Source organism: Acomys minous (genome assembly GCF_964271855.1).
Source record: "Acomys minous genome assembly, chromosome: 16".
NCBI lineage: Eukaryota > Metazoa > Chordata > Mammalia > Rodentia > Muridae > Acomys > Acomys minous.
The window spans coordinates 66,346,539-66,372,846 of NC_140498.1; the positions used below are offsets into that span (position 1 = coordinate 66,346,539).

Here is a 26,308-nt window from a genome sequence, read left to right on the forward strand (position 1 = left end):
CGTGTTTCTCTTGGATGTGGTGATGTTAGGCACTGCCAGGCTGTAGCTGTGTGTATTTGTGTTTTATCTTGTTCTGTGTGGGTTTTTATTTTTTTTATTTTTTTTATTTTTTTATTTTTAGCAGATCAAGGGATTACTGTCTTGGCTTTGGGGCCCTTTCTTCTTGTCTTGTTTAACAGCCCAGCATCAGTATAAAATAGGTCAAGATGGTGTATGTTTGGGTTGAAGTTGGAAGGAACCAAAGAGCTTCCGTTTTGTTGGGCTCATTTCCCAACTGTGTGTTTAGACCAGAGACTTAGGGAAAGCCATTGGCGGTAAGCTGGTCAGCCAGTCTGTGATGGAAAAGAGGGACTTGGGGGTGAGGCTGAGATAGCATTTCATTGGGTGAGTACCCTCACCTGCAGCCCCATTTTAATCTGCTGTTGCTGCAAAGAGCTGGGGATGAGGTATGTAGGTTTGGTCCTTGTCAACCGCGTCCTCCCCCTCAAAACAGCCACCGTGAGGTATGACGTCTGTAGGGTAGAAGGGAACCGCATACCTTTGGCCAGTAGATACTCTAGGGTCCTTCCTCAGAACATGGCTGGCGTGTAACTGTCCCCAGCCCTCACGCCCAGGGACTGGGGAGGTGGGTGTGCCCAGTGATAGCAGCAGCGGAAAGGGTCCAGTTTGCCTTTTGGTGGGCAGTCCAAGCTGTCCATGCCAGCTCAGAGGAGAGCTCTGGTGTCACACATGCCCAGGCCTGTGTGCACCTGGTTCTAGCGCATCTTTGTGTTAAGGGCCACTGATAGGAAAACACAAAAACAAAAACACCAGTCCCTTCCCCCCTTCGGCCCCACAACATACTGTATTAAAACCTACCTTGAAGGGCTGGGAGGATGGCTCAGGGTGACGTGCTTGCTGTGCAAGCATGAGTACCCAAGTTCAATCCCCGGATGGTGCATGCTTCTGATACCAGGGCTGGGCAGATGTATACAAGCTATCTGAGGCTCCCTGGCCAGCCAGCCTAGCCTACATGGCAAGCCCCAGGTCTCGCCAAGAGAGACTGTCTCAAAAAGCAAGGTGGGGTCAGTGAGATGGGTAAGAGGCGTTTGCCACCAAGCCTGACTACCCGAGCTCAATCCTTGGGACCCATAGGGTAGAAGAGAACTGGTTCCCACAAGCCACCCACTGACTCTCTCATGTGCTTGCTGGCACACTCATGTCCCCACAAATAAACACAGGCACACAAAAATTTAAAATATAACAAAAAATGTTTAAAAGGGGACAGAAACCTGAGGATCCAAGGTTAAGGTTGACCCCTGGTTTCCATACTCAAGCACATATGCACAGCACGTGTGCATCTCTCTCACACACGAGTGCACACCCCCCATACACACATGCACACGCGCACACACACATGTATACCCACCCATACACACATATATGCACACACACACCCATATGCACACATCCACCCATGCACACACGCATGCACACACACACACATGCACACACACACACATGCACACACACACGCATGCACACACACACACACATACACACCCATATACAAACCCGCAAGAGAGAGAGAGACAGACAGACAGACAGATAGACCACATACATATACACAAATAATAAAAAAAATAAAACCTACTTTGACTGCAGATACGGACTCAGACGAAGATGAAGACTTCCTGAAGAACGGGTGGTCCACCCAAGGCCCCTCCAGTTCCAAACTGACCTCATCCTTCCTGTGCAGCACGGTGGCCAAGAGCGGCAAGCCGGCCTCGGGCCCCAAGCTGACCAAGAGGGGCCTGGCAGGCCCCCGGACTTTGAAACCCAAGGTGGCCGCCAGCAGGAAGCAGTCCTTCTGTTTGCTGCTCCGAGAGGCCCGCTCCCCCTTCAGCGACTCTTCGGAGGAGGACTCCTTTGATCAAGGTTACTAGCGCCAAACACAAAAATAACCTTCCATGTTTTTAGAGCAAGAGTGAGTGGGAGAGAGCGAGCAAGCGAGCGTGCGAGAGTGTGTGGTGCACACGGCAGGGATGGCTTTTAGCCGTCTAGTTTTTGGCAGCGTAGTCTGCCCTATCCGCCTATATTTTTTTTTTTTCCGTTTGTGTTTGCTTTTTATTTTCCCTTAAACCCGTGATAACACCACTGGCCAGCCCGTAGGGAGCTCTTACACGGACTCGTTTTTTAGTCTCCTCCTTCTGCACCCTCTCCCCCGGCCCTCCCCAAGGGTCACCCCCCCCCCCCCGCAACTCCCAAATCTAAAAGCCTAACTTTGCCCTCCCCACATCCCCACACCCCCCCCCCCCCCCCCCCCCCCCCCCCCGCCCCAGGCCGGCCTGGGCTTTCTCTTGGCATGAGCCTGGCGGAGGCTTGCCCAAGGAGCATTTTGTAAAAAACAAAACAAAACAAAACAAAACAAAAAACAAACAAACAAAAACCGGACTTTCTCGTGTGGGCGTGTGACTTGATGTTTGTACCGCGATTTTGGTAATGCCAAGTTTTATTAAACATACCGAGTTCATTTTTAACTAAACTGTGTGCCTCGTTTCTCTTGCTATGTCCTTAACTAGACATCAGGTTGCCGTCCCCCCTCATTCATTCCTCCTTCCCCCCCTCCTCTCTTACCTGCTCCTCGTCCTCACTTCAGAAGCCATAGACATGGGTGGACCGCTTTCCTGTTATTCAAATATCCCTGGTACCCTTGGCATCCATTCCATTTTTCAGGTGTACAGTCAAGTGTTGTATCATCTATCTGTTTTGTTTTTTGTTTTTGTTTTTGTTTTTTGTTTTTTTTCCTTTTAAGCTGCTTGTATGTGTTTTATTTTTCTGGAAGCTTCTGCTACTACCCACCAGTGGCTAAAAAAAACAACAACAGAAAACCCCCCCAAACGAACAACATGAACAACAATTAACTTACCAATACTTGTTTGCTAACACACATTTCTGTTTTGAAGGGCCCGTGGGCAGAACAGATTCAAGGCCTTTTGGCTGTCTCATTGTTTTTTTTTTTTTTTAAATTGTCATTTTTGTTTTTCCTTGTCCAATTTGAAACTATTGGCTCGGTTGCCACGTTGAGGGTCAAAAAATGGTATTTCTTGGGGTTGCTGGACAGAGATCTGGCCCCAGTGCAGTGTAGGGGGTGTCCACCACTAAAGAACATTCTGGCTCCCACTTTTCCAACATCAGAGCTTTTAGCCTGCAGGTCAAGATCCAGCAGCCTTCAGGCCCCTTCAGTCAGAAAATGTCCCTGCAAGGGAAGAAAGTGAGACTGTTACACCCTGGCTAGAGTCTGTTTCAGAGTAAATTCCCGCCAGTGCTAGAGTTTGAAAAATCTCCAAATGGGTTAGCAACATGCTGCTGGTCCCCAAGTATGGCCCCAGGCATGGGCAGGAGGGTCAGAGCCAACTGGGACTTGACGGTAGCTTTGTTTCAGGTCCCCTGGGACCAGGGCTCTGTACCATCCCCAAATCTTCCTTCAGTGCCCAGCCTCCTCTCTTCCACCCCAGCCCTTCTAATTGGCAGAGTTGGGATTTGGAGTTGGCCAAGCGATGGCACAGAGGGAGCCTTGTGCCTCTTGGGCCCTTCGTCCCTGAAATATCCGAGTCAGTACAGCCTGGGCCACAAAGAGAGGCTGCCCATTTCCTGTCCCAGGCCCTCCCCGCCTGGTTTTCTGTGGATGAGACTGGTTGGTCCCTAATTCCCTCCCCATAACTTGGGATGTGGTACCTCTGCCCTTCCCTGTACCACCCTTTAAAAAGCTCAGGGTCCCCGCCCTGAATGTTTTGAGCTCCTTCCGTTTCAACATAGAGCACACCGAAGCAGGCATCCCCAGGCCTCCTAGATAGTGCCAAGGGACCATAGCCAGAGGATTTGGAGGGGCAAGGGCCAGGGCGTGGCTCCCCAGTTTGCCTCTACCATTCAGAGCAAAGCCGGCTGGTGAAGTCTCAGAATGGGATATTTGGGTAATAGGGCCTTCCTGCCCCTTCGGTACTAAAACACTTATTTGGCGTGGCTTTTCTAGTATGTCTGCTTTCTCCTCCCAGCAGCTTGACCATCCCTCCAACCCTTGACCCCTACCCATGATGCTTTGAGTGTCTGTTTCGGTCTCTCGCATTTGCTCTCACGCTGCACTTGGACGCAAAGCGAAGGCTGGGAGTAGGGCAGACGGCGTAGCGGGTTACTGAGTTTGAGTCCGAGCCTGGCTCGTTGCTCCGTAGGTAGGCAAAAAACATTTTCCTTTTCTATTCTCTGTTTATCCCCCCCCCTCCTCGGGGTCTGCCCCCACCGGGTCTGGCAGCAGCACATTACTTTGACTTTTACCAGGTTTTGGGAACTCAATTACCCACAACCCCTTGCCCTGAGCCAGGATTTAAAAACAAACAACAACCACAACCAAAACCAAAGAAAAACCATATATTGACATTCACGGTTTTTCCCCCCCCCTCCTTCATTCCCTTGAGAGTCTTTGTTGGGGCTTTTCCTCCTCCTCTACCCTTGGCAAGCTCTGTGGATCCAGGCATAGAGAATTCCAGAAATTCTTGACACCCCCCACCCCCTTTTCCTTCAAGGTCTCTTCCAGTTCTTCTTGTCCTTATAGGTGCTGGTCCAATCTGACTAGACCCTGCATGAGTCTTGACAAGGACCTCAGCTATGAGGACCACAGGAGACCTCAGGACAGTCCAGTTCCCCTCTTAGGACAAAAGCACCCATTCTGGGTCTCTGCCTTCTGGAATGTTCTGCAGCAGCATCAAACTGCTGAGACCGACTTGCTCCTGGCTTTCTGGGATCTGACTGTGGCTCTCAGAAACCCAGAGCAGGGACTCAAAGCTTGCCTCCCTGCCCAGTGATGCCTACCGCCTGAGAATCCTTCCCGAAAGAATGTTCTGGGTTTCCAGTCTCCACACCTGAGCAGCCAGGACAGAGGGGGAGTTTTTAGAAAGGGGAATTTTCCCATCCCCATCCCAGCCAGCCACCTTCCCTGTTCCCTGCCCACCCTACCCCCAAATTGGCCAACTCCAGGGAGGCCTGCCGAAAAAATGTCTGCCTACACTTAGCCTGCTTTGCCGCTGTGGCCCACTGGGGCGGAGACAGAACCATGTGACGTCGCAATGTGATTGATCGCAAGTGCGCACTGCCTGCCTGCCTGCCCCTGCCTGCCCCGCTGGCATCCCCAGCCTGCTTCATCCATCACTCTGGGAACGCTTCCTGCCTCGCACCCTCTTAACCAAGCTCCTCTCTTGCTTTCTCTCTTGCTTTCTCTCTGGCTTTCTCTCTCTCTCTCTCTCTCTCTCTCTCTCTCTCTCTCTCTCTCTCTCTCTCTCTCCCTTCCCTCTCTTTAGCCCCTACTCAGGACATCCCGCCCTCAGCTCTTCCTACCTCCCCTCCCAAGCTAGCAGGCCTGACTGAAACTAGGCAGGTTAAGAACTCTACCCTCTGGCACCCCTGGTGTCACTTGCAGCTCCTAGTTCATTTAACCGTGGTGAGGGCCTTAGCAGAAAAAGCAATATTTGATCACTCTGTCCAACCCTCTTGTCTAGCATGTGTATATCTTCCCAGACCTACCTGGGTCCCAGTGCATAAGTCCTTGAGGCAGATCACACCTGGTGCCACCTGCTCCATGGCACTATTTCCCTTGGAAGGTCATAAGACACTTTTTGTTTTCCTTTTTTGGTTTTTCAAGACAGGGTTTCTCTGTGTAGTCTTGGCTGTCTTGGACTCACTTTGTAGACCAGGCTGGCCTCGAACTCACAGAGATCGCATGCCTAGAGTAGTGTTGAGTGTTGCCTTGTTTTCTGTCAGCCCTATTGGCCATCCTAGCAGGGGCTGCTAGCCCTTGAGCCAGCGGGACAGGTTCCTGGGGTGAGGCTATCCTCTGACCCAGCAGAGCCCTAGGCTGGGCATCTCTAGCATACACAGCCCCCGGGGTAGTCAGATCCATGGTGAGCACTGTTTCTTTTTCCTTTTTGAACCAGGGTCTCAACTATGTAGCCCAGGCTAGCCTTGAACTCACTGCGGTGCTTAGACCACAGGTGTGCCATGTAAGATCTGCACCCTCTTAGCTGGGCTAGTGGGCTGGAGGGTCACCCCAGGTTCAGATAGGCTCCCTAGCATGAGGGGGTCTCGATTCTAGCTCTGCTCAGGGATTAAAGGATTGAGGGCCACCTAGTTTCCAGGAAGAGATCAAATTCTGCTTTCTGCCAACAGCCCTCTGACCTCTGGCTGACCAAAATGCTATGAGCCTCTTGCTTCCATCCCCAGGCCTGAGCCCAGCCCCCTTCCTCCTTTTCCCTCCTCTGCCTCTCTGTTCTTTCCTGTTTCTTTCCTCAGCCTCCATGTCTATGTCGGGACGTGTGTGTATGTGCGCGCGTGTGTGGACCGTGACGAGCGCTGTCTCCTGTCTTTGTCCGTTTGTGTGTCTGTCCCCACCCTCAGCACAGGTGCATGTCAGTGCTGCCCTCCCGGAAGCCCATCCCGACACCTAGAGCCTCCCCTCTCCCTTCCCCAGGCTGCTCAGGCTGCCCCTGTGTGGGTGACTGGTAGAGGCCTTGGGCCATGGGTGGGACTGGGGCCTGGTTCTGGATTTTCCCCACCCCCTAGCGGCCCTTGGTGAGGACAGAGACTGGAGCCAAAGTGGGTGGTGGGAGGAGGTGGGGGGCAGCTTATGCCCAGGTCAGGACCCTGACTTGTCCCTTGTTTTCTGCATGCCAGATGACAGCTCAGAAGAGGAGGAGGAAGAGGAGGAAGAAGAGCTTGAGGAGGAGGAGGAGGAGGAGGAAGAAGAAGAGGAAGAGGAAGCCTTTGGTAGCTATAGACTGGGTGCTGGGGAACAGGCCCTGTCGCCTGGTCTGGAGGAGAGTGGACTGGGCCTGCTGGCTCGGTTTGCAGCCAGCGCCCTCCCCAGCCCTGTCGTGGGGCCACCCCTGTCTGTGGTGCAGCTGGAAGCCGAACAAAAGGCTCGGAAGAAGGAAGAGCGGCAGAGCCTGATGGGTGAGTACCAGTGGGTGCTTGCGGGCCTATCAAAAAGATAAGGAAATTAAGACTCAGTGGCGGGCAGGAGAGCTGGCTGGGTCTTAGGATGCTGGGTCTTAGGATGCTGCTGATAACCCTATGGGCTGTAATCTAGGAGGGAGTTACCTACGGCCACATAAGAATTGCTCCCTTCATTCTCACGCTGTCATTAACGACGCTGGCTCCTTGAGGCTCTCCGGGAGCTCAGGGAACACCCTGACCCAGGCCTGGGGACTGGAGGCTGTTTGCTAGGTTAGCAGTCTCCAGGGAGAGGAAAACAGTGATGGAGAAGAAGGAAGAGGGAAGGAAGGCATCCTGTTTCCAGGTCACTGGAGATGGTCCATGATCCAGCGAGAGAGAGGAGGGTGGCCTCGATGGCCTGAAGCCAGCGGCTGCGTGAGTCAGGGTTAGAGGTTTGCTCTCTCACTGCCTTAGCGGGCTGAGGTCAGGACATTAACTGCAGGGCAGGAAGCTCAGGCTAACCCTGACTCACTGCCATTATATCCTCGAGTCTCGTCCCTGGATCTCTGATGAGTCCCCAGGGGCCGTTTCTCCAACCATCAGGGTTCCTGGGGCTGATGATGGAGTGCTTGCCTGGCCTACACACAGCTCTACATTTCTTTCTCTCTCCAGCATCATATATACCAACCAGATTACGGTGGCACATGCCTGCAATCCCAGCACTCAAGAGACCCGAGGGTCAAGGGTTCAAGGCCAGCCTCAGCTATATACCACATAGCAAGTTGGAGGCCAGCCTGGGATATATGAGTTCCTTTCTCAAATGGGGGGCATGCGTGATGTAGACATGAGGCTGTGACAAGTGCATGGCTTCTTTGATTCTCCCTGGAGATTTTTCCTAAGTCCACCCCACAGCACCTTTTTTCTCCCCTGAAATTTACCAACAATTGCCGTGGTGTCTGGAGGCTTTAACATTCGGTGTTCCTTTCTTGTTCTCCAAGTGTCAGGTATCTCAGCATATTTTTCAAGCCATGACCACTTGTTTCAATAGACGGTCGTTTATTCTTTGACAGTTGCACACATAATAAGCAGCGTCTCTTGGCTGTATGTACCATTGCTTAAACTAATTGTTTAGGACAGTTTTTTTTTTAATTGTACCGTGATTTCCTTTGCATGTATGTAAATGGGCCTATGTGTGCCATAGCAGACTCGCCAAGGGCATAAGTTCTGGGAATTGAACTCGGGTCGTCCGGTTTGGTGGCAGGCGTCTTCTTCTGTTGAGCCCTCTTGCTGGCCCCTAGTTGTTTTTGTTCTTGCTTCTTCAACGCCTCCTCTATTTTCCTGGCTTGTACTTTGCTCAGGTCTTCTTGCTTCCGTATGAATCCTTCTGGATGTTGTACCACAGTATCCTGAGTATCCTTCAGCTCTTTCTTTCTTTTGGGTTTTCTAGACAGGGTTACTCTGTGTAGCCTTGGCTGTCCTGGACTCGCTATGTAGACTAGGCTGGCCTCGAACTCACAGCGATCTGCCTGCCTGGGATTAAAGGCATGTACCACCATGCCCGGCTAGCTTTGGGCATTTTTATATATAATTTATGAAAGTCATCTGGTGCTTGGTGTGTCGCCCTCGGAACCAGACCCGGTGCGGCTCACCTCACCTCCTGTTCGGTTTGGGACAATTCTATATCCAGATTCCAGCAGCAGCAGCAGCAGCAGCAGCAGCAGCAGCAGCAGCAGCTTCTAGCTTCTAAAGGAAACCTTACCGCTGGGGCAGTGACATGCAGAACATTCTCAAGTCTAGCCAGTGGGACACGTGCACAATTCTGGGGGTGCCTCTGAAGAAAGTATAGGATGTTGTAGTCCCTTAAAGTCTTCTGTTGGGTCTCCATCATCACCAGCAACTATTTTTTTTAAAAATATATTTATTTATTATATATACAGTGCTCTGCCTGCATGTATGCCTGTACACCAGAAGAGGGCACCAGATCTCATTATAGATGGCTGTGAGCCATCATGTGGTTACTGGGAATTGAACTCAGGACCTCTGAAAGAACAGCCGATAACTTTTAGCCACTGAGCCCCACCAGCCCCCTCCAGCCCCACCAGCAACTATTAACAAAGGTTTCCCCTCAGGGCAAACCTTTTAGAGACACAAGTTTTCCAATACCCACTTTAATGGGCTCCCGCGTGTGTGTGCGCATGCGTATGCGGTATGGAACATACCAGCAGTTTCTAGATCACCGGGCTACTTCTTCGCACAGAGGCCGACATGAAACAAGATCAAGGCTCCTGCAGGAGCAGCATGCACTCCTAATGCTGACCCTTCCTTTCAGCCCCTGTAATATTTTCATATATGTGGGTCTTTGCCCGTATGTGTGTGTGTGTACACCCATTGTGTGCCTTGGTGCTCATGGAGGCCAGAAGAGGACATCAGATTCCAATGTGAGCATCATGTGCGTGCTAGATATCAAACACAGTTCCTCTGGAAGAACGGCCAGTGCCCTTAACCACTGAGCCATCTGTCCAGCTTCCAGCCCCATCCCCACTCCATATTTTTCGTGTCTGTAGGGTCTGTAGTGATTTATCATACACCCTCCCTGATCCTTGATCAGTCTGGCTAGAACTTTCTGTTTCATTACCTCCCGCTTCTTTCTTTTCTTTTCTTTTTCTTTTTCTGTTTTTGTTTTGTTTTGTTTTTTGTTTTTGAGACAGGGTTTCTCTGTGTAGCCCTGGCTGCCCTGGACTCGCTTTGTAAACCAAGCTGGCCTCGAACTCACAGAGGTCCGATCTGCCTGCCTCTGCCTCCCAGGTGCTGGGATTACAGGCGTGCGCCACCGAGCCCAGCCATTATTTTGTATGCATGTGTATGTGTACTTGCCAGGAGTTGGTTCTCTCCACCCTGTGGATCCCAGGGGCTGAACTCAGGTCACCGGGCTTCCTTACTTTCTGAGCCATCGGGCACCAGCCCAGCTTCATTGATTTCTGTTCGTTGCTTCCTCTGGTGTTCTTTGGGTGTGTCGGCCATGTGCAATCACTTCCTGCTTTGCAGGGTATATGCTTAGGTCATTGGTTTGAGGCCTTATTCTTTTCCAATAGAAGCGTGGTCCAAAGATGCAAAGCTCTCTGAAAACACAGCTTCGGCTGCGCCGCACACGTGTTGAGGCCTGTTGGGTTTCCCAATTATTCAAGAATCATTCTAAGTTTCTCTTCTGATTTCTGCGTTTGACCCAATGATGACTCAGAAAGTTATTCATTCTCCAGACAGTTGAGGGTAGTTGCTTGGTCATCTTGGTGGATCTCTGCTTGGATTCCCTTTTTAAGTTGGAAAGCACATTTTATAATTTTCCATAGCTCAGACTTACTGTTTCCATTTTGCTAGAGATAGGTCTTAAGACACACAACTGTAATTTTCAGAATTTGCTATTGCTCCTTTCAGTTCTATTTTTGCTTTATGTGTTTGTAAATACTGTTATTGAGTGCATACATGTTTTTGATTATTTTGTCATCCTCTTGATCTTTATTGTCAAGAACTGTTCTTTTCTCCCTTCTGGGAATATGTCTTGTTCTAAAATCCACTTTCACCTGATATTACATAGCCATTCTGGTTTTCTTTCTTGCCTTTTGCACGCCTTTAATCCCAGCACTCGGGAGGCAGAGGCAGGCGGAACGCTGTGAGTTCGAGGCCAGCCTGGTCTACAAAGGGAGTCTAGGACATCCAAGGCTACACAGAGAAGCCCTGTCTCAAAAAAAAAAAGACAGGGTTTCTCTGTGTGTAGCTTTGGCTGTTCTGGAGACCAGGCTGCCCTCGAACTTATACTGATCCTCCTGTCTCTGCCCCTCAAGTGTTGGGATTAAAGGCGTGGGCTCCCACCACCCGGCTTTAAAAAAATTTTTTTAAATGTGTTATCATTATGTAGGTGATGTGTAGATATGGACACATATGTCACAGTGCACATGATGGGAAAAAAGAACATCTCCATACATGTACTGTGCATCCACCTGCCTACCTGCCTCCAAACAAACAAATAAATAAATAAATAGACCCTCTAGTTCTAGCCAGCTGTATTTCCTTCTTTCTTTCTTTTTGGATTTACCTATGCTGACAGTATGTAGAAATGAGGTCCTGAAATGCGTAGCCTTGTGTGTTTGGCATCTTTCATTCCTCCCAGTGGTTTTGAAGTCCATCTGTGGTAACGGTTGCTAGGATTTCCTGCTTTTGTGCAGCTGTGTGGTGTAGCCCTGTACCACATCTACTTGCTGCATACTGGAGTTGCTTCCATTTTTAGGCTTTTATAGCTAATACCACTTTAAATGTCTCTCTCTCTCTCTCTCTCTCTCTCTCTCTCTCTCTCTCTCTCTCTCTCTCTGTGTGTGTGTGTGTGTGTGTGTGTGTGTGTGTATGAGAATGTGTGCACATGAGTGCAGGTGCACACAGAGGGCAGAGATATTGCCAGGAGCTGGCGTTAGAGGTGGTTCTTATGAACCTCCCCATGTGGGTCCTGGGAACTGAACTTGGATCCTCTGCCATGATCTTCTGCCAGAGTGGTACCTGCCCTCAACCACTGAGCTGTCTTACTGGCTGTCCTAGTTACATTTCTGTTGCTGTGATAAACCGTCCCGATAAAAGACAGCTTAGGGGAGAAAGAGTTTGCTTCAGCTCACGGTTGCAGTTTGCAGTCCATCACAGCAGGGCGGTCCAAGTGACAGGAACTGCAAACAGCGGATCACATCTCAGCCACGGTCAAGGAGAAGAGTCAATGAACTCTGATGCTCAGCTTATCTTCTCCTGCCTAGGGAATTGTGCCACCCATAGTGGGCTGGGTCTTCCTGCCTCAGTCACCATAATAAAGACTATGCCCTACAGACACGGCTGCCTACAGGCCAGCCTGATCTGGAGAGTCCCCAGGTGATCGGATCACAGCTGAGTTGACCCATCAGGACATGTCTTAATCAGACCTATTTCAGCTATGGGTCTCCTTATCAAACTTCCTTCCAGTGCTGGAGTTCTGCGGGTGGTTGGCCCTACGGCTTACCTCGGGTGTGGCTAGACAGTTTGGATGGCCTCTTTGTGGCTCTTTCGTTTCTCTTTTTCTGAGAATTTCTTTTGCGCGTGTGCCCCGTACTTTTAGCTTGCCCCAAATTCCCCGAGTTACGGGGTACAAGGCTGGGATCTGACCCTGGCAGCTGCATGCTTCTCTTCCAAGGGCACTTTCTCCTTCCAGGTCTCTGTCAGCTTCCTGTACGGGCTCCATACAGAGTGCTCTGTGTTTCCACAAGGGGCTACGCACTGAGGCTGACCTTGCATTCCTGATCCTCCTGCCTCTGCCCCCTGAGTGCCGAGACTACAGGCCTGCACCACCAGGCGGGCTCTATGTCGTTGCTGGGGACGGAACCCAGGCCTCGCACACGCCAGAGACCCAAAAAGCTCAACTTTTGTTGTTGTTGTTGTTCTGTTTTCTTTCTTTTGTGTAGCCTTGGCTGTCCTGGACTTGCTTTGTATACCAGGCTGGCCTTGAACTCACAGCACTCTGTCTCCCGAGTGCTGGGATTAAAGATTTATTCATTTATGTTCATGCATGTATGGCTGCAGGCCAGAAGAGGACATCAGATCCCATTATAGAGGGCTGTGAACCACCATGTGGTTGCTGGGAATTGAACCTGGGTCCTCTGGAAGAGCAGCCAGTGCTCTTATCTGCTGACGTTATAGCCTGGGTCCTCGTCGTGTAGAGGAACGCGCCCCTCCCTTCACCTCCAGCCGCTTCCCTGCACATTTCATCAGGGAGAAGCTTATTAACAAGTTAACTAACAAGATCTTAAAGCTTTGAAGGGCCTCCTCACCAGGTTCCCTTCCCCACCCCCAACCCCCGCAGTCCCTGCCACTATGGCTGCCTCTGAGAGGGTCTGGGCTTCCCATGGGGGCCCCTGTGAACAGGCTGCCTGTCGCCTGAGAGTCAGTAGGGCCCGGATTAGACCCTTTGCCCCTCTGCCGTTGGTGGTGGTGGTGAGGGGGTTGCTGGCCTTCTAGGGGCCTGTCAACCCAAAAGACTGTCTGGTCTGTGGGATGATAGACATGCCTTTTAGCCTTTGTTTCTAAGCGACATTCCACCTTCTGAGCCCCCTGTATGCTGCTCCTGGCTTCTGGGCTCTGTGCTTAATTTGAGCTCTGGGGAAAGGAGAGAGACCCCAAGAGAACTCAGCTATTTAAAAAAAAAAAATAATTATTATTTATTTATACAGTATTCTGCCTGCATGTGTGCCTGTAGGCCAGGAGAGGGCACCAGACCTCATTATAGATGATTATGAACCACCAAGTGGTTGCTGGGACTTGAACTCAGGACCTTTGGAAGAACACCCAGTTCTCATAACCTCCGAGCCATCTCTCCAGCCCCCTAGAGAGCTATTTTTAGACCAGGGCAGGCTGGGATAGGCTCACAATGTGGACAGAGAAGGCTAGAAGTGTGGAGAAGGATTGTCATGACAGCAGAGGGACTGTGGGGGAACACCCTGGGGGATCAGCAGGTTGTAATATACCTGTATTTCCCAAGTCGGGGTGCTTATGCCCTAGGCTGAGGGAACAGTGAGATGGCGACTTGAAGGTCAGGAAAGGCAGCAGACAGGTTGGAATGGAGGAGAGCTGGCTGGTGGCTTTGAAGTCTAGTAGTGTGCTTCAGAGGTACAGGACGTCAGGAAGATGGTCCCCATTGTGTTGGGGCCTGTTAAGGGGGATGAGAGGAGGGGCTTCTGGGAATCCTGTCAGCAGGAAGTGGGCCTGGGTGATCATGGAGCCTAAGAGTGGGAAGGGAATCTGTCAGGAAGTTGGATGACGGGCCTCAGGCTTGGGGCTTTCCCCACTGCCTCACTGCGAAGCCCTCGCCCCAACCTGCCTGGTTTCTGGGGTTTTCCGAGAGGTATTATAGAGGCTCATGTAGGCCGTGGCCTATATATTTTAGTGCTGCTCTTGGAGTGAGAGGTGGGGAGCAGCCGTGGGGTAGGGGATAGGAGACTTGGGTGCATGCTTGTCCTTCTCTGAGCCTCAGTTTACCTCTTCCTGGTAACCAGATTAAAGCTTCCAGAGAGCGTGTCGCTGGGTGGAATGGGTCTGTGGCTTTCTTGCTGGTGGCCATGTTTGGCCAGGCAGAGGGGACCCAACCCACCAACCCCTACCTCCTCCTCCTTCTCACATCCAGGCACAGAGTTCGAGTACACAGACTCAGAGAGTGAAATCAAGGTTCCTAAGCAATCGCCCGCTGGGCTGCTGAGGCCCAAGAAGGGGGTTGGGGAGCCAGGCCAGTCCCTGGCTGCTCCTGTCCCTGGCGCCCGGGCCTCCGGTCCCACCAGCCCAGACAAAGGCAAGCTGACCTCAGAAAAGGGACGCAAAGCCCGGAAGATACGTGGCCCCAAGGAGCCTGGCTTCGAGGCAGGGCCGGAGGCCAGCGACGATGACCTGTGGACAAGACGCCGGAGCGAACGCATCTTCTTACACGATGCCTCCGCTGCAGTCCAGGCACCCAGCAGCACGGTGCCCGCAGCCAAGCCTAGCCGCTGTGGCAGGGGTGGTGCCCCAAGCCCACGGAAGGACACCGGCCGAGCCAAGGACAGGAAGGACCCCAGGAAGGTAAGGGCTCAGCACGGGTGTCGTTCCCCCCCCCGTTCCCCCTCCCCCATCTCCATCGTGGGAATACAGCTTTGACGCTAGCTGTGTGCCCATGGACGGTCCCTCCGTGTTTGGTGGTCAGGAGGAACTTTGCTTCTTCCTCCTGTTCCTGACACAGAGCCTTAGTCTCTCACTCATCATCTAAGAATAATATGTTTAAAGCCGGGTGGTGGTGGCACACGCCTTTAATCCCCAGTACTTTGGGAGGCAGAGACAGGCAGATCACTGAGTTCGAGGCCAGCCTGGTCTACAAATCGAGTCTAGGACAGCCAAGGATACAGAGAAACCCTGTCTTGAAAACCCAAAATAATAATAACAATAACAACAACAACAACAGTAATAATAATAATAATAATAATAATAATAATAATAATAATAGTTGTTGTTGTTGTTATTATTATTATTATTATTATTATTATTATTATTATTTTAAAAATGTGAGAAACTGTGGTGCACACCTTTAATCCCAGCACTTGGGAGGCAGAGGCAGAGGCAGAGCAGGCGGATCACTGTGAGTTCAAGGCCAGCCTGGTCCACAAAGCGAGTCCAGGACAGCCAAGGCTACACAGAGAGACCCTGTCTCGGAAAAAAAAAACACAAAAAAAACAAAAAACAAACAAGGAAAGAAAAGCAAAAGAAAAGCCCGTTTACCTGCTGAGCAGTCATCTCACCAGCTTAGTTTTCCTTTTTTAGACAGGGTCTTTTGTAGCCCAGGGTGGCCTTGAACTTATAATCTTTTTGCCACTGCCACATGCATGTTATATAGTCTCAAGGTCTGAAGCGAAGTTTCAGGCATACTGGTTACTACTGTGCCATGGTGCTGACACCAAGCCTGCAGCAGAGGCTTGTCACAGCAGCATGTGTCAGTGCCCCCTTCTTGACAGTTAGCTGGACACCTAGGTTATTTCCAGTTCTTGTTTGGATGTCCCTGGTGAATGACATTGGCCAGTTCCCACCCCACCTGTAGGGCGGAGTGCCCAGATCTCTATATGGAGATGCCCACTGAGCAGGCTCCCTCACTGCAGAGCCCTGGGAAGGCTCACACACATCTGCAGGTGACTGGGGAACCGCTAAACCAGTTTAAATGCCCTTCCAGGAGCATGGCCGCTAAAATTCACTGGTAAGAAGTTGTTGTTATCATTTTCCTTTGTTTGTTTTTTCCAAGACAGGGTCTCTCTGTGTAGCCTTTGCTTTCCTGGACTCACTTTGTAGACCAGGCTGGCCGCAAACTCACAGAGATCCTCTTGCCTCTGTCTCCCTAATGCTGGGATTAAAGGTGTGAGCCACCACATATGGCTTGATAGCATTTGAATGAGTTAAAGCTGGTCCCTCCATGCCACAGGGAACAGCCCTCAGCAAAAGAGTACCTCTGTGGATACCAGCGGTTTGCTCAGGGGAGACGTCTCATAACAGGACCTCAGTGAATCTGCATTGAATAAAACAAAATATAGAGTGCTTGTCTATATCCCTTAGGCTTAGAATCCCCCAGTGAGGGGCTGGGGTGTGACTCAGTGGTAGAGCACCTGCCTAGAATCCCCCAGTGAGGGGCTGGGCTGTGGCTCAGTGGTAGAGCCCCTGCCTAGAATCCCCCAGTGAGAGGCTGGGGTATGGCTCAGTGGTAGAGCCCCTGCCTAGAATCCCTCAGTGAGGGGCTTGGGTGTGGCTCAGTGGTAGATCCCCTGCCTAGAATCCCCCAGTCAGGGGCTGGGGTGTGGCTCAGTGATAGAGCACCTGCCTAGAATCCCCCAGTGAGGGGCTGGGGTGTGGCTCAGTGGTAGAGCACCTGCCTAGAATCCCCCAGTGAGGGGCTGGGGTGTGGCTCAGTGGTAGATCCCCTGCCTAGAATCCCCCAGTGAGGGGCTGGGGTGTGGCTCAGTGGTAGAGCCCCTGCCTAGAATCCCCCAGTGAGGGGCTGGGGTGTGGCTCAGTGGTAGAGCACCTGCCCAGAATCCCCCAGTGAGGGGCTGGGGTGTGGCTCAGTGGTAGAGCACTTACCTAACATGCCCAAAGCTCTGAGTTTCTGAAACATCCCCAGTATCACAAAACCTAAGAGTTTGCATGTAAATGTTCGTTACCTGGATGGATGAGCTTCTAGAAAGTTCTGTAATGATGTATAAGGTGCCATTGTTCGCATTTCAGCACTTTTTTTGTTTGTTGGTTGGTTTTTATAGTAAACTACATGGTAATGGTGGAAATAAATGGTGAGGGCTGGCAGGACGGCTCAGTGTATACAGACGCTTACTCTGAAGCCAGAAGGTTGATAACCTGAGTTCGATCCCTGTAATCTACGTTGTTGAAGGAGAGAACTGACCCTGGCATGTTGTCCTCTGGCCTTCACACTCACAGTTGGCGAAAACATGCCCTCACTCACATACACACACGTAATAGGACCCCTGCAGGCTTCACGGTTGGCAGGGAAGCGACCGGCGAGAGCAGGTCAGCCCCTCTTCCGACCGGCGCTGGGTCAAAACTCCCAGCGTCTGGCCTCGTGGTTTATTTCTCTCACACATTTAAGCACAGTTAAATGTTGGAGTGAGGTTTCCCCGAGATAGTTATCACAGCAAAGCTTTAGGTACAGATACAGCAAACCCCCTTGCAAGTAGGAAAGCACCTGTGAGCTTTACAGGACAGATGAGTTCTGTTGACTGACTGCACAGAGCTCAGGGTGAGGGAGGGCGGAGGGATTTGAACCAGCACAAAGATGGATTCTGTGGGTGGAGAATGCAGAGTCCCCGGGGCCTCTTTCCTAAGGATGGGCTGTGTTCACTGAGGGACGAAGCTCAGTACGAGGGCCTAGACATTGCCTAGGATATTGGGGGATTCGGGAAGGCTGGCTCCATAGATCAGCGAGGATCACCAGGTTGATAGCCAGCATCCACCCCGGCCTTTGGGGTGATCCAGTGACAGCCATTTTCCTCCCTTAAAGAACAGGTCTTCTGGAGTTGGAGAGATGGCCCAGTGGTTAAGAGCACTGACTGCTCTTCCAAAGGAGCCGGGTTCAATTCTCAGCATCTACATGGCAGTTCACAACTGTCTATAACTACAAGATCTGACACCCTTACACAGACATACATGCAGGAAAAACACCAATCAATGCACATAAAATAAAAATAAATTATTAAAAACAAAACAAAACAACAACAATAACAAAAAAACCAGGCCTTCTAAGCCGGTGTGGTAGCACACAGCTTTAATCCCAGCACCCGGGAGGCAGAGGCAGGTGGATCGCTGTGAGTTCGAGGCCAGTCTGGTCTAGAAAGGGAGTCCAGGACAGCGAAGGCTACACAGGGAAACCCTGTCTCAAAAAACAAACAAACAAACAAACAAACAAAAAAACAAAAAGCAAAACAAAAACAAAGAACAGGCCTTTTAGTGCTTCCTGTGAGCCATGCCAACCCCCGCCGTCTTGCCCAAGTGGCCTGGGTCCTCCCTGGCCCCTGATAACTCGACCTTTTGCTTTCTCTCCTAGAAGAAGAAAGGGAAGGAGGCTGGGTCAGCAGCCACGCTGCCACCGGCCCGTGTTTCCACCCTGCCTGACTCCAGGGCCCCTCACTCAGGGCCCCTGGCAACTGCTAAACGCAGCAAGGCCAAGGCCAAAGGGAAAGAAGTGAAGAAGGAGGTAAGGGTGCCAAAGGGGCTCATACATCGTCCAGATGGGGGCCCAGCTCAGGTGTGGGCATGCCGTGCCCCTGGTGCGTTGACATTGTTGTCCCCTCCCGCGCCCACCCCCACCCCCCATTCTGAGTATGAGTGTGACAAACCTGTGCCAGCTCACGTCTCAGGCAAGATCCAACATTATTGGCAACCCAGGGCCACAGGGTGCAGAGGGCTGTGGTGTGCCTGGGTGTGCCATCGCCCGCTCCCATAGCCGGGTTTCCCCTCAACTTCCTTGTACGTGGCTAGAAATCCATCTCTCTAAGGCGGAGGCCAAGCTGTCTGCTGTGCTAATGTGAGGAGGGTACTGAGCACTGAGTACCAGGTACTGTGCTGAGTACACCAGGCTTGGGCTACAGTCCTCATGGCCGGTGCCTCTGCAAATTGACCATGGCCCTGGATTTCTGAGAAATGTTCCCAGAATGACAGGATAACCACCTCCCCGCAACACCCCCCCCCCCCCGCCAACCCCCACGCCTTGTGCAGTGCCATCAGCGTGTGCGTTCTCTCCCAGAACCGAGGAAAAGGGGGTGCTGTGAGTAAGCTGATGGAGTGTATGGCAGCCGAGGAGGACTTTGAACCCAACCAGGACTCAAGCTTCTCTGAGGATGAGCACTTGCCCCGCGGTGGGGCCGCAGAGCGACCTTTGACCCCAGGTGAGTGCCCTGAGAGGCTTCAGGGGTTGCCAGGAAGTAATTAGACCTGAGCCCAGGGTGAGAGAGAGGCCTTGAGGCTGGTGCAGCTCAGCTCCGGCCTAGCCAGCCTGCAGGATGGAGAAGGGATCGGGTAAGCAGAGGACATGCCGATCTTGGGGCCGGTCTCCGAAGTTTAAGGGCCTTGGCCGTGAGTCTTAATGTAAGCCTGGATGTGCCGGAGGTAGGGAGGAAAGCAGGGACCTGCAGGCCGTACGCCGCCTCCGTTACCACTGGGACAACATTTGGGGAGACAGAGAGACAACTTACCAGCATGATGGGTTAGGTGGGAGAACAAACGGGCGGGGTCACGTGAGCAGATGCAGAAGGATGGAGGCAGGAAGAGGTGAGGATTGATGTTAGGAGGGCAACAGAGATGCTGTCAGTAAGATGGGTGGGGTTGTGAGTGATCACACCCTTGCGAATGATGGCTATGGTTTAGGGGTGTTCTAAAGATGCGCTGAAGAGAGGGTCCTTGGACCCCAGGGCCTGTGCTAGGAGGAGGGTTAGTGGGTGTGAACTGTGGAGAGCAGGTTGGAAGAGGAGCTAGTCTGCCCGTGACATTCTGGCAATGGTGCAGCCAGCCACATCCTCACATACGAGGCTGGGTGGCAGTGCTGCCCTCAGCAGGCATCCTTCCGTGGTGATGGGGGTATGAAGCTCTGAGCTGCAGCCCCCTTGCCCTGATTGTCATGAACTGTTGCAGTACAAGGATAAGAGGGATACAGCTAAGGCCCATGGGGGGTGACTGGAAACCAGGAGGCCTCCCCTGATCTGTGCAGAGCTGGCATTCTGTTCTCTGCTGGCCAAAGCAACTGGCACTGTCTGGCCCAACTTTTAAGGTATACAATGTTCCCTCTGCCTCTGTGCATTGATGCAGAAGCAGGATTCTAGGCAGGTGCTTTACCACTGAGCCACACCCCAGCCCCTCACTGGGGGATTCTAGGCAGGGGCTCTACCACTGAGCCACACCCCAGCCCCTCACTGGGGGATTCTAGGCAGGGGCTCTACCACTGAGCCACACCCCAACCCCTCACTGGGGGATTCTAGGCAGGTGCTCTACCACTGAGCCACACCCCAGCCCCTCACTGGGGGATTCTAGGCAGGGGCTCTACCACTGAGCCACACCCCAGCCCCTCACTGGGGGATTCTAGGCAGGTGCTCTCCCACTGAGCCACACCCCAGCCCCTCACTGGGGGATTCTAGGCAGGTGCTCTACCACTGAGCCACACCCCAGCCCCTCACTGGGGGATTCTAGGCAGGGGCTCTGCCACTGAGTTCTTCCCTCTGCCTCCTTTCTTATTTCGAGATTGAATTTCATTAAGTTGCCTAGGTTGATCCTGAGCTCACTGTGTAGCCTAGGATGGCCATGTAACTCAGTCTTCATGTCCCTTGTGTCACTTGGGATGACAGGTGGCCACCACAAGCCTCAGTTGGGATCTTTTTCATGTCTGCCACTGACAGGGATAAGGCATTAGGTCTCATGGAGAAGAAAAAGGGAGAAACTGGATGGGCAGTCTTTGCGGGGCAGGGAGATCAGATAGAGAGAAAAAGGACACCATTCTGGGGACATGGTGGGGGTCCGGCTTGGGCACAGTGTTGGAAGAAGGTACACTTAACATGGTGCTTCACAGCCCTAGACTGTATTGAGCTATGGGATGGAAAAGTTGGTTCCATCTGGCTTCTCACTGACCTGAGGTGGTCTTGGTTGTCTGTAAAGACTGGGAAGAGGGCCTGTCCATCCCCCACCCCATGTGCCTTTGGGACCCCTGTATATGGGGACAGCCCTGCGCACGCATACACACACACACACACACACACACACACACACACACACACACACACATACACACACACACACACACACACACACACACACACACACACCTTGCAGCTTTACCTGGGTGCTCCCACAGCCTTTATTTCTTGGAGGGGGCTTGTGGGCAGAGTCACCAGACAGGCCTGAGGTGGTCTCCCCCTTGAGTCTGCCTGGCTTCACCGCCTGCCTCTCTGCAGCCCCCCGCTCCTGCATCATTGACAAGGACGAGCTCAAGGACGGCCTGCGCGTGTTGATCCCCATGGACGACAAGCTGCTGTACGCGGGCCACGTGCAGACCGTGCACTCCCCTGACATGTGAGTGATCGCCGTGGGTCTTCCTGGCTCACCTCCCACAACCATGGCTGGTTCTACTTCTGGGCCCCTGGGCAGGTTGCTTCTCCCCTCTTGGAGGTGGTAGAGCATCAGTGGGGACGGGGGAGAGGGAGTAACTGAGGCCAGTAGTGGACAGTTGCTCTACAATAGACCCCAGCTTCTGTTGGGCTTTGTGGGGGCCCAGCAGGAAGTGGGTGAGTGAAGTGTGAAGCCGTCCTTTGGAATGAGGGGTCTGGCAGGGCATGCTTTCTAACCCCTGAGTTATATAAGTGGGGAATTTGGATACAGGAAGAGCGAGAACACAACTCATATATATATTTATTTATTTTTATTTATTTATTTATTTTTTTGGTTTTTCGAGACAGGGTCTCTCTGTGTAGCCTTGGCTGTCCTGGACTCGCTTTGTAGACCAGGCTGGCCTCGAACTCACTCACAGCGATCCGCCTGCCTCTGCCTCCCGAGTGCTGGGATTAAAGGCGTGCGCCACCACGCCCGGCTGCAACTCATATTTATATAGTAAATTAATAGACATCTGAATCGAAAAGCTAACTCCCGTGGACCAGGCTGCGGAGCTGATCCTGCTGGGTAGGGTGCGGTTCAGTCTTAGGAAGGGGGTTCTCTGGCCACTGCCCCATTGTCCATTTGTCCCCGCCCTTGCAGATACCGTGTGGTGGTGGAAGGTGAGCGTGGGAACCGACCCCACATCTACTGCCTGGAGCAACTACTGCAGGAAGCGGTGAGTGGGGGAGGGGAGAAGACCCCGCTCCAAGGCTGTGGCCAGAGCTCTTGGTCACCACCTTTCCAGTCACCTTCTGACCCTCCTTCTGTACTCTACTAGATTATAGACGTGAGGCCGGCCTCTACACGCTTCTTGCCCCAGGGGACCAGGATCGCCGCCTACTGGAGCCAGCAATACCGTTGCTTGTACCCAGGCACGGTGGTCCGAGGTGAGACAGCTCTCCTCCCCAGCTCCCAGCTGCCTGAAACTGTAGAGACTGTTGCTGGTTTGCATAACTGAACTTCAGGGATACCTCTGGTATGGCTTGATCTGGGGACTCTTCAGATGAAGTCAGCAGGTCTCGGGGGGTCTTGCTGTCCAACCTTAGAATCTGATCTGCAGGCTGGCTACACACCAGCTTCTTGGGAAGGCATCCCACCCACACGCAAATCCTGTCGTCAGAGAATGGCTCACTCTCCTGGCTTCCTACATAGGCCTATGTTGACTTGCAACCTCAGCGGCCATATTGCTGATCTGGTCCTTGGCTCTGTTGATTCTGGATATGTGGCAAAGTAGAACGTCATGGAGGCATGAGTGTGTGTGTGTGTGTGTGTGTACATGAAACATGATAAACATCATGTAGCCCAGGCTAGATTCAAATCCTCTATGTAGACAATGAGGAGTATGAACTTCTGACCCCTCCTGCTTCTAGCTCCCAAATGCTGAGTACATTTGTCATCTTGCCGAGTTGTGCCAGGGATGAAACTAAGGATTTGTGTGTTCATGGCAGGCACTGTGCCACGGGAGCCATGCCCTAGTGTCTTGAATTTTTCTGAGAAAGACTCCATGGATGACAAGCTTATCAGATCCTAATGTTACCACCTGTTTAGTCTACCCTTACATAGAGACAGTTGAGCTGGGTATAAATTCCACATTAGAAATACCCCTTACCCTTTTTTTGCTTGTTTTTGTTTTTTGAGACAGGGTTTCTCTGTGTAGCCCTGGCTCTCCTGGAACTTGATCTATAAACCAGGCTGGCCTCCCAACTCAGAGATCCCCCCCCACACCCCATTTCTGCCTTCCAAGTACTGGGATTAAAGACGCGTGCCGCTGCCAACACACTGGCTTCTTCTTACCTTTTCAAAGTCATCATTTACTTTTCTTTGAGACAAAGTCCTACTATGTAGCCCTCGCTAATCTATAACCAGCTACATAGACCAGATTGGCCTTGAACTCATAGAGATCCATTTGCCTCTGCCTCCCAAGTGCTGAGATTAAAGACGTGTGCCACGATGCTTGCCTACATTTGCTTTCTGTATTGGGCTTCTAATATTATTTGAGAAGTTCACCACGTTGTAGTTCCTTAAATCAGGGGGCTGAGGAGATGACTCAGTGGGTAAAGCAGTTTCTGTACAAGTGGGAGGACTAGGATTCAGAAACCCAGCACCCATGTAAGTGCTAGGGGAGTATGTCTCCTTATAATTCTGACATATAGAAGACAGACCTGGGATCCCCAAAGAAAGCCACCTAGCCAGATTAGCTGAATTAGCAAGATCTGGGTTCGGCTGAAGAACTTGTCTCAGTATATGAAGTGGAGAGATTAAGTATAATGCCCAGTGTCGGCGGCTGGCTTCTACACATGTGCACACATGCAAAGCCACACCTAGCTCCTCCCCCACACTAATGTCAGCTGCTGGCTTCTACACACATGCAAAGCTGCACCTAGCCCCCCCCCCACATACACACACACACATACACACACACACATACACACCAATGTCAGCTGCTGGCTTCTACACATGTGCACACATGCAAAGCAGCACCTAGCTCCCCCCATACACACACACACACACACACACACACACACACAACCAATGTCAGCTGCTGGCTTCTACACATGTGCACACATGCAAAGCTGCACCTAGCCCCCCCCACATACGCACGCACACACACACACACACACACACACACACACACACACACACACACACACCAATAATCCTAAATCTTTCTAGGAGGCTCATTTTGTTATTTTCTCTCTATATAGAATTGTTTAACCCTCTTGTCATCGCTAGTTTTGCAATCCTGTGTGTTCCCACATGCATCAAATGCAGGCTTGTACATGACAGGGCACTCTGGCCGGGCGGTGGTGGTACACACCTTTAATCCCAGCACTCAGGAGGCAGAGGCAGGCGGATCGCTGTGAGTTCGAGGCCAGCCTGGTCTACAAAGCAAGTCCAGGACAGCCAAGGCTACACAGAGAAACCCTATCTCGAAAAAACAACAACAAAACACCCCCAAAACATGATAGGGCACTCATGTGGTGGTCAGGGCATGGCTTGCAGGAGCATGTTCTCTGCTCTGTAACAGCTCTGGGGATGCAGCTCATGTCTTCAGGTTTGTCAGCAAGTGCGTTTACCTGCCAAGCCTTCTTGCCAGGCCTGGCTTTGAACTTCTGATCTTCCAGCCTTTGGCTCTGGAGTGCTGGGATTATAGGCACGCACCACTACACTTGGCTTGAAATCTTTGCTCCCTCAGCGCATCTGATGTTGAAGAATCTGACAGAGGGTAGTTTCTTTCTTTTCTTTTCCTTCCTTCCTTCCTTCCTTTCTTTCTTTCTTTCGTTTGTTAAGATTCCTTCTGCTCCTTTTCACCTTCTGTGTCCCCTCCTAGTCTGGGTTAGTTTTCTTCTTCCTCCTCTCATTAGAGATTGTCCTAGCATCTTTGTTGATCCTTGGGGAAGAGAGAGATTGAAGAACCCTTTTGGGGCTCTGCATGCTGGTGGGTGGGTGGATGCTTCTGCTTGGAGAGCCCCCAATACTGGTGTGTATCGGTCCTTTCTCCTCAGCTGGTCAGTGTCACAAGGCCCATGTCTTTGCATAGTGGGAAGGGGCTGGTGTGTCCCCCATGTTTAGTGTGCGGCTGTACCTAATACCTTTCAGTCTAAAGCTGCACAAATCTTTGCAGCCGTCCTGCGTATACAGATCCCTTCATTAGGGGTTGGAGTCCCCCATATCCCTGGCCTTGGCCCCACTCTTATTGGCCTCACCTCTTTGCAGAACAGCAACGCCAAATTTAAAATCATGGAGGCTTGGTGGCACAGGCCTTACCTCACAGGTACTCAGGGGGGGAGGCTGAAGCAGGAGGATGAGAAGGTCAAGGGCTCCCTGGGTTACAGAGTGAGTTCAAGGCCGGCATGGGCAACCTAAGTGAGGTTCTGTCTCAAAAAAAAAAGAAAAAAGAAAAAAAAAGTGAAGACAGAGTTGGGGGATGTGGCTTGATGGTAGAGCTCTTGTCTGACATGCAAGAGGTCTGACTCAAAACCACAATCAGTTATGACTCTGTCCCTGTGGAGTGTTCTGGAATGTTGATGTATGCCCAGTTCTTATTTTTAACATTCAGAGCCAATGTACTTGGTAGTGCTTTTTACAAAGTGGCTTTGAGGAGGGTCTTGTGTATGACCAGTCATCTCTGCCACCCACCCCCCTAAAGTATAAGACCAGAAATGAGAGAGCTGTGCTTCCTCTGTCCTTGACCTGTGTGGCTCTTCATGACCGCACCTGCACATCTGTGTGTACATCCCTGGATCCTCTAAGGCAGTGCCTTGGGGGCCTAGGCTGCAGTTCCAGGAGCCTCCCTGACCCTGCTCTTTTCCTTCAGGGCTACTGGACCTGGAAGATGATGGAGACCTGATCACTGTGGAGTTTGATGATGGGGACACGGGCAGGATCCCACTCTCACACATCCGCCTCTTGCCACCTGACTATAAAATCCAGTGTGAGTGATAAACCTATGTCATGGGGAGAAGGGGGTGGTGTCCCTGGCTCTTGTCTCCCTACCCAGAAGCACCTACTGCCTTCTCAGTGTTACCTTGGTTCCCTCCACAAATCTCTAGGCTCAGTTCGGCATTTGGTTCTCTCTTCAGTTGCATCACTGGGGATGGAACCCAGGGCCTTGTACAAGCTAGGCAAGCTCTCTACCACTGAACCAGGTTCCCAGCCCCTCACTGGGGGGATTCTAGGCAAGCAGTCTACCACTGAGCCACACCCCATCTCCTCACTGGGTGATTCTAGGCAGGTGCTCTACCACTGAGCCACAGCCCAGCCCCTCACTGGGGGATTCTAGGCAGGTGCTCTACCACTGAGCCACAGCCCAGCCCCTCACTGGGGGATTCTAGGCAGGGGCTCTACCACTGAGCCACACCCCAGCCCCTCACTGGGGGATTCTAGGCAGGGGCTCTACCACTGAGCCACACCCCAGCCCCTCACTGGGGGATTCTAGGCAGGGGCTCTACCACTGAGCCACACCCCAGCCCCTCACTGGGGGATTCTAGGCAGGGGCTCTACCACTGAGCCACACCCCATCCCCTCACTGGGGGATTCTAGGCAAGTGCTCTACCACTGAGACACACTCCAGCCCCTCACTGGGGGATTCTAGGCAGAGGCTCTACCACTGAGCCACACCCTAGCCCCTCACTGTGGG

The 26,308-nt window shown here is 51.9% G+C and overlaps 1 protein-coding gene across 13 annotated transcripts in view; it reads left to right on the forward strand.

Annotated features, from left to right (window-relative positions):
- Positions 1-26,308, forward strand: part of TNRC18 (trinucleotide repeat containing 18) — a 107,759-nt gene that overhangs the window by 73,040 nt on the left and 8,411 nt on the right. For 12 of the 13 annotated variants that reach the window (XM_084763881.1, XM_084763882.1, XM_084763877.1 and 9 more), the window contains 9 exons: positions 1,645-1,917; positions 6,700-6,978; positions 14,144-14,571; positions 18,080-18,229; positions 18,779-18,920; positions 20,973-21,090; positions 21,769-21,844; positions 21,947-22,055; positions 25,487-25,603. In XM_084763881.1, coding sequence (XP_084620007.1) covers positions 1,645-1,917; positions 6,700-6,978; positions 14,144-14,571; positions 18,080-18,229; positions 18,779-18,920; positions 20,973-21,090; positions 21,769-21,844; positions 21,947-22,055; positions 25,487-25,603 — 1,692 coding nt within the window. Of the gene's footprint in view, positions 1-1,644; positions 2,525-6,699; positions 6,979-14,143; positions 14,572-18,079; positions 18,230-18,778; positions 18,921-20,972; positions 21,091-21,768; positions 21,845-21,946; positions 22,056-25,486; positions 25,604-26,308 lie in introns of those variants that run through there. The other variant, XM_084763874.1, reaches the window with a different exon arrangement.